General features: G+C 36.9%; 1 protein-coding gene across 9 annotated transcripts; it reads left to right on the top strand.

Moving 5' to 3' along the window:
* Positions 1 to 282: 282 nt before the first annotated feature.
* LOC107771309 (receptor-like protein kinase HERK 1) lies at positions 283 to 8116 on the top strand. 9 transcript variants are annotated; one of them, XM_016590655.2, is made up of 5 exons: positions 283 to 3393; positions 3878 to 3914; positions 3990 to 4193; positions 7396 to 7478; positions 7975 to 8116. In XM_016590655.2, exon 1 carries the CDS (start codon positions 864 to 866, stop codon positions 3378 to 3380), a length of 2517 nt encoding a protein of 838 aa, XP_016446141.1. In that variant the 5' UTR covers positions 283 to 863; the 3' UTR covers positions 3381 to 3393; positions 3878 to 3914; positions 3990 to 4193; positions 7396 to 7478; positions 7975 to 8116. The 9 variants fall into 9 exon arrangements, with proteins under 9 accessions (XP_016446141.1, XP_016446142.1, XP_075078183.1 ...); XM_016590656.2 differs by lacking the exon at positions 7396 to 7478; XM_075222082.1 differs by lacking the exons at positions 7396 to 7478; positions 7975 to 8116 and adding an exon at positions 5055 to 5391 and having other exon boundaries at positions 4040 to 4193.
* The last annotated feature ends 360 nt before the right edge of the window (positions 8117 to 8476 follow it).

Below are 8476 nucleotides of genomic sequence, written 5' to 3'. Positions count from 1 at the left end.
TAAAATTTTGATGTCCACGAATGGTTTTTGTTTTTTAATTTTAAAAAATACTGTATTAAAACAACGGGTGAATTGGTCCACAAATTGAGCTATCTGATTTCTTTGATTCGTTAAAATTTTGATGTCGTTTTTATTTTTTAATTTTAAAAAATAATGTTTTAAAACAAAGAGTGAAATGCTCCACTAATTGAGCTATCTTCTTTATTTGTATTTTATTACACTCCCCCGTAACTCTTTACTCCTGTAAATAAATATCGCCTGTTACTGTTTCACACTTATGCACCTTATTTTCTCTCTCCTCTTCACTGTCCCTGAAAGTGCTGCTCTATACTCTTCAAAAGAGGTCAACCCCCTCCCCCCACCCCCCCACCCCCCGCAAAAAAACCCTCAAAAGATATATTCATATGAATTACTAGTGTTCACACTAGATAATTTGTATATTATTGAGCAAAAAAAAAAGTTTTATTTTCTTGATTTAAAATTCTATTATTTTGTTTGTATCTGGGGTAGTCTATTCAGCTAAAGCATCTAACCTGCCTGTTCTTAGCTAGATTTAGGCTGTTAATGTACCTGAAAAAAATAAATCATTTTCTTGTCTTCTTTGTATCTGAAAAATATGTTCTTTGGTACCCCTCAAGAAAATTTCTGCTAATTTGACTTCTATTTGTTCATTACTGATCTGGGGTTCTCTTTTTTCTCAATCTTGGAGCTGATTTGATTAAAAAAGGTGACATCTTTACCCTTCTGCTGCTGTTTCTTTAGCTTATAGGGTGAAATAGGTGATATTTAGTTCTTTGTGTTACTGTTACTTTTCAAGAACTGTTGGTTTTAGATCAAAGTTTGTGTCTTTTTTTGGGATTTGAATGATGAAGGAAACTTGGGATTTTGGATTGTTAGTGAAGAGTTTGTTTTTATTGGTGTTGGGAGTTTTGTGTGTTTCTGGTTTTGATCCTGCTGATAATTTCTTAATAGATTGTGGATCAAATAAGGATACTAATGTTGGTAATAGGGTTTTTATGGCTGATAAATCAGCTGCTAAGTTTCTTTCAACTTCACAAAACATATTGGCTGATACCCCTTCAAATTCAATTACAAAAGCTGATGATTCACCTCTTTATCAAACTGCTAGAATTTTCACTCAACAATCTAGCTATAAATTCCCAATCAGCCAAGTTGGGAGGCATTGGATCCGCCTTTATTTTTATCCGTTTGTTTACCAAGAATATGATATGAGCAAAGCAACTTTCTCTGTTTCCACTCAACAGAATGTTCTTCTTGGCAATTTCACCCCCAAAAATGTTACTGTCAAAGAATTTTCTGTTAACGTGACCTCGAGGGACCTTGTGATCACGATCTCTCCCTTGAGTTATTCGTTTGCATATGTAAATGCTTTGGAAGTTGTCTCTGTACCTGATATCCTTATTACTGATGATGCCTCCACCATTAGTCCAGCTGGGACATTTAGTGGTATGTATGCACAGGCTCTCGAAACAGTTGCAAGGGTAAACATGGGCGGATCGCTGGTGTCATTTGATAATGATACACTTTGGAGAACTTGGGTTACTGATCAAAGTTTCTTGACGCAGCCGAGTTCTGCTAAGTCGATAAATAAGATTGCTTCTGTGAAATATCCACAGGATGGAGCAACACCAGATATTGCACCACCGACAGTTTATGGTACTTGTAGTAAGATGAATGTGGCTGATACTGGTAATGATCCGAATGCTAATTTTAATGTGACCTGGACATTCGATGTGGAACCTGGCTTCCAATATTTCATTCGATTACACTTCTGCGACATAGTGAGTACAGCTGCCAATCAGCTGCTATTTAACATTTATGTCAACTCCTGGAACGTGGCTAATGATTTTGATCCTGGTCAGAAAGTTCAGGGCTTTTTGGCCACAGCTTCTTTCAACGATTATGTTACTCCACCCGCTAAAAGTAACAGGCTTAACATTAGTGTTGGCCCGTCCCCTAGGAGTGGTTTTCCTGACGCCTTTCTAAATGGACTGGAACTTCTGAAGTTGAATAATTCTCAGGGCAGCCTTAGTCAGGTAGCTTCTATTCCTACTAACCCTAGTTCAAGGGCAAAGAAGAATGTTGGAGTGATCGTGGGTGTGAGTGTAGGCGTACCACTTATTTTGCTGATGGTTGGCATCTTATTTTGCATGCATAGAAGGAAAAAGCAGGAAAAGCTTGCCCAGTCAAAAATCTGGATTCCGTTATCTGTTAATGGTGGCAATTCGCACACCATGGGAAGCAAGTATTCAAACGGAACAACCATAAGTGCTGCTTCAAACTTGAGTTATCGCGTTCCGTTTCCAGCTTTGCTGGAAGCAACTAGCAACTTCGACGAGAGTTTGGTCATTGGAATAGGTGGCTTTGGGAAGGTATACAGGGGTGTTTTGTGTGATGGCACGAAGGTGGCTGTGAAAAGGGGTAATCCCAAGTCCCAACAAGGTCTTGCAGAGTTCCGAACGGAAATTGAGATGCTTTCTCAGTTCCGCCATCGGCATCTTGTTTCATTGATGGGATACTGTGATGAAAAAAATGAGATGATTCTAGTTTATGAGTACATGGAGAATGGGACCCTCAAGAGCCATTTGTATGGTTCAGATCTCCCGAGTATGAGCTGGAAGCAAAGGCTGGAGATATGCATCGGGTCAGCTAGAGGTCTACACTACCTTCATACTGGTTACGCTAAAGCTGTTATACATCGTGATGTCAAGTCTGCAAACATATTACTTGACGAGAGTTTTATGGCAAAAGTTGCTGATTTTGGCCTATCGAAGACAGGGCCTGAGCTTGATCAAACCCATGTTAGCACAGCCGTGAAAGGAAGCTTTGGCTACCTAGATCCTGAATATTTTAGAAGGCAACAGCTCACAGAAAAATCTGATGTTTATTCTTTTGGTGTTGTTTTATTCGAAGTTCTTTGTGCTAGGCCTGTCATAGATCCATCTCTTCCGAGGGAGATGGTCAACTTAGCTGAATGGGCAATGAAGTGGCAGAAGAAAGGACAATTGGAACAAATCATAGATCCCAATCTTAAAGGCAAAATTAGACCAGATTCCCTCAGGAAGTTTGGAGAAACGGCAGAGAAATGCTTAGCTGATTTTGGTGTTGACAGACCATCAATGGGCGATGTGCTTTGGAATCTGGAGTATGCACTTCAACTTCAAGAGGCTGTCATTCAAGATGATCCTGAAGAAAACAGTACCATCCTTATCGGCGAGCTCTCTCCACAAGTCAATGATTTCAGTCATGTTGATGCTGGTGCTTCTGCTGCTCGAATCGAATCACCAAATTTGGATGATCTCTCTGGTGTTTCCATGAGTAGGGTTTTCTCTCAATTGGTCAAGTCCGAGGGTAGATAACTAAGTGAAAACGGTACATACCTTGCTTAGGTGTTTGTTAATTCCACTTTTGTTCATGGATCATATGAAGATTGATTTTATTTTTGTAACAGTTTATTCTATGGATTTCTGAGTTTGATATAGAAAGTTAAACTTTGGAAACATCATTTCTCTGCCTGTGGTTCATCTTTTCTATTTCTTGGGTGTGTCCTGTTGTTTCGCATGTTTTATATGGTTTCTAATAAATTCTTATACATAGAAAATCATTCCATTAATGTCATGCTTGTGAAAAGGCTGAAAATACATAGAACAATTTTGAGCCTCTGGGAAATAAGAGCAGATACGCACAGGAGAGCGATAAAAGACCTGAGATTGCTCAGATCCCCACCCCCACCCCCACCCCACATTTCTCTGGTTGTTTGAGATATTGGGTGATACTGCAGATTTGGTGTCTGCGAAATAAAACAGTAACATTGAAGCTTGTTATTTATTCCCTATTTTTCATTTATTGGCAACAGGGAGGGTCAGGTTCGGCAATATGGTTGATTTATATAGGTACGTCTCTTTCAATTACACAGTATTAAGATTTAAATACAATCTCACATTCTCATGAAAATTTCTAATTACAAGTGATAGTTTGGGACTGTAAAGTCGCAATCCTGTTTGGTCGGTCTCTTCAGGAAATCCAACTAGTTTGCTCGGTGTTGTCATCTGTGTGTCAACCTTCTTTGAAGAATGAAGGTAATGGAGATGTGAATTCAGTGGCCGAAGTCAGCTTTTGCACGATGGAGCTTTTGTCAGTTTCTTATTGAACGCCTTATGATGTTATATGAGGTAAGCGTCGTATAGTATAAATGTGATCTTTTCTTTTTAGAGTACAAAATAGAACCTTTTACCATCATATTATTGAGAACTGTTTATTTGCATATCTCCATTCAAATTATTTTCTTAGAACAACTAACTAAAATTCATCTCAACTTCTGTCATATTTCGTTTTGCAATTGCTAAGGTTTCTGAAATACATCCGGACTAGTCGTTCTTGAAAGCTTCAAACGTTATTTTATCAATCCTTGTATTCTTTCTTTCCTCATCAGGCCATCCTACTCTCTTCTTTTCAGATATCCCTCCCCCAACAAAAGACGAATATCTGTGAGATATTTTTGCCAGGGAGGGGTTCAGTGAGAAGGCAACCTATTATTTCACTTTCTTTTTTTTTTTGAAAAATTAAATCCATAATATCTGCCGCGCTATTTTTCAGAATGTAGATGCTACTGTGTGAATCTATTTCATCAGCAGTTGAAGATACCTAGCTGTTTTCTTGAATAGTAGTAGTAGGGAGTGATATAATAGTAAAACTAGGTTCTGGAAATGTGTGGTTCCGACGAAATGATTGATTAACTGAATCCTTTGGCGACTTAAATCAGTAGATCAAGAACTGTGTAATGCAAGAGATATTTATCATCAGGTTTGCATTACCAGATTGTGACAAATTAATTTACCTCTGTTTGACCTTGTTATTCCAGACAAACCTTCCTGACTTACTGTGAAAATGGCAAAATAAGTCAAGAATTAGTTCCCTTTAGGTACAAAAACACAAGTGCCAGCTTTAATCAGATAGCAACCTCATCTATATCCTTCAGCTGCAATATCAAGTGTTGTTTTTCAGCTCCCTAACATCTTAATAATCCTCAACAGATATCCTATTCCTATGTGAGCTTAGTTCTTGTATCTCGGGTTCAACATATATACAAGATAAATGTCGTAGACATGGGGATGTTGAGATGGATTTGCAGTCATCTAAAAAATGACAGAGGAGAAGCTGTTGCAATTACAGTCAAATCTCTCTATAACAGCCTCGTTTGTTCCGATATTTTTTGATTGTTATAGTGAAGTGTTATTATAGAGGGCATATATTATATTCCCTTTTTTTCAATTTAGATGACACATGACGAGCGCAAAACACAACACGAAATTGATGCTCGCTAATCAAAAATAGTATAGTATAATATCGTCTCCACATGGATTGGTTTTAAACAATGTTCGAGTAATTTTTAGTTTGATTGCTATTCAAGAGGATCAACACTTGAGTTAATAGATTATGAACTAAGTTTAACTACTAAAATAAAGCAATTGACAATTGACAGCAAGGAATTAGAGAATCGCAAAGTTGGTTTCTTATCAATGTGAGGAATAAGGGGTTGGCATGATAGGTGCAAGATAACTATTTGGGATTTAACTCTAGTTTAATTCACTCTAATGTTCTAATGATTCTCACGAGTTCACTCGATGATTAGTTTAAACGTGTAGTCAAGACTCCTCTCTCGGTTAAATCTTAACTCTACGAGATGAACTAATATAAGCACTGTGAAGTATGCAAGCATGCGTTGATGGATTGCTCCTTAGGAAAACGTCTCTCGAATATTTTCCTAACTCGATTTAATCACAATTCAACAAGCTCTTTCGATTACTTAAGAGAACCAATGAATTAAATCAAACAAAATAATGCAAAGATAATTACCAAGATATTCCTCTTTCAATTAAATAAACTGATGAATAACGTTGCAACAATTCAAAGCTCCATAAACGAATTCAAGCATGAACTATTTTTAAAATCCACAAATATTTACCAAAATACCATATTCGCCAAACCCTAAGGGAAATTCCTCTATAATCACGGAGAAAGTCATCACAATTATAATTAAAGAATAAGAAAGTATCAATCTAATTTTACAATCCAAACTCTCGTATGGAATTGATGGAAAGATGATGGAATCCCGTGTCTTGTTGCCTCCAATGCTCTCCCAAAGCTTCCAAGGTCAAAAGTCCCTTCAAAAATGCCTTTTTGATGTATTTATACCCTATAGGAGTGGGCCCATGCGAAATTACCTTTTCCAAGCCGAAACAGGACAATTACTCAAAGAAAATTGCACAGGCATACCGCGCCTCGCACCGCCCCATGCGAGGCGCTTGTGGAGAAGTTCAAAGAGCAGGTTCTGACAAGCAGAAGCAACATTACATTGCCGTGCCGCATGGTGCGGCGCGACAATTCAACTTTTACAAAGTAAATTCTTTTCTTCACGTTTTGACATCCAGACTTGGCTCCCGATCCCCGAACGCGATTCCGGTTTAATCCCTTGGGCTTTTACTCAGACTTCAAAGCTCCAACTTGTTCGATTTAGTTCCGAATTATCTTCTTAACTCGAAATCACTTCCTACAATGCATAAAACACATAATAAGTGCAATACACTAACATTTAAGCTCAAACACAAATAAAATGCGTCTAAAACACGTGATTCTAGCCTACCATCAATACCCCACACTTAAACCATTGCTCGTCCTCGAGCAATCAAACTGCATTTCACATAGAGACGACCTTCTTATCAGACTACTTTATTGACGCCTCATGCCAAGAATATTTAAAGCAGACTAAGCACCCTATCATAATATCCTAACCTCAAAAAAAGCCGCTCACTTACTCTAACACAGAGGTCAAAGACATTACCTTTCATTCGCAAATCATGTGCCCTCACACCAAAGATCGACAGTAGTTCCATACACAATAAAATTCAAGAACAAATAGGAACTGAAGATAGAAAGAATTAACTCACTCTCAAAAATAAAATTCATGCGCCACAGAGAATGTACCATAGACTTGCCCGTAGTGTAATACTCTACTAATTGAGCTTATTCAGTCAAGGATCAAGTAGGACTTTATTTTGGTTGTAATGTAGGTTGTGAGACGGGTAGGATACACCTCCCTAAGCACTTTAAGCTCTCAAATCCCAATATCTTTAAAAGCACAAACAAGATAGAGAATTACCACTAGCAAGAGTTCAATTTTTTTCCTAAGTTCTGATATTTTTCTTTGTTCTTTTTCAATCAAACTCTCTCTTTTTTTTTTTCCCCAATTCTCTACAGAAAACAGTGATGAAATAAGGCGATAAAAAAAAGATTTAGGAACAAGCAATGAGGATTGGTTTTCCTACCTTAAAGTATCGAGCATTTTAGGGGTCTAACTTGGTGATATAAAAACAGGAAGATTCAATCCAGAGAAGGCTGAGCCTACATAATGCTATGGGAACAGCGCTTTCAGTTATCCAAGCTTTAAAAAATAGAAGGTACAATTATATTATTGCAGAAGACTAGTCCGCCTTACTTTGATTGGACATTAAAAAGTTTATTCCAATATGAATTTGTTTAGAGGTTAATTAAATGAACTATCATATAATGAAATCGTAAACAATTTATTTTCCTACTCCGTCTTCCAACATTTTCCCCTAATTTAAAACTGTATACGCTTAACTTTTTCGTTGTGTGGGACCCTTTTTTATTATAAAATAAAGGTATTACCCTTATAATTAGGTCTTGGGAAATTAAGGTTCCAGTTGATATTGACAGTATCCAAGATAAGCAGATCATTTTTATCAGAAAATGAAATTAGGACAACAATAATATACCATTTCAGCAAATTCCCCGACACGGGAAAGAAGAACTATCCCATACATAAAATAGTTAGCGACATTTATATTTATTATAATAGTACTAAACCTTCCCACGCTTTTGTAATTGAAATATGGAAACGAACGAACTCTTAAATTTTCGCTTTCAACTCAGTGTCAGGAATTAACATGTCCGCAATTAGATGAGACCGGTTAAATCAAGGATGGAGCTAGGCGAGCAGAAAGGGGTTCAGCCAAGTCCTCTTTGTCAAAAATTACATTATATATAAGGTTAATTTTTTTTCTTCCATGTATATATAAATTATGTATTGAATATCCTTAGTGTTCCCCTTGGTGAAAAATTCTGTTTTCGTCACTAAATTAAACGGGTCTGTACTATCACTAAGAAGGTGCCTCTAAATAAAAAACCGATCCACTGTTGTTCTCACCAGATCGGAATCTGGTTTTGATACCATCTTAAACGATACAAATGTTCAAAAAAAATAATTTACTGATAATCCATGAATCTTAATACATATCTTGAATGTTCTCCACACAGAAAATAGCTAGCAAAGTAGAAACATGTGTTTACCCTAAAAAACGGATAACAATTGATTTATATGTGGTTTTAAGGATATGCGGATTAATTCAATACAAATGATAAAAAAAATGTTAGA

This window comes from Nicotiana tabacum, chromosome 9 (genome assembly GCF_000715075.1).
Source record: "Nicotiana tabacum cultivar K326 chromosome 9, ASM71507v2, whole genome shotgun sequence".
Classification (NCBI taxonomy): Eukaryota; Viridiplantae; Streptophyta; class Magnoliopsida; order Solanales; family Solanaceae; genus Nicotiana; species Nicotiana tabacum.
This window is presented reverse-complemented; position numbering and strand designations above follow the sequence as displayed.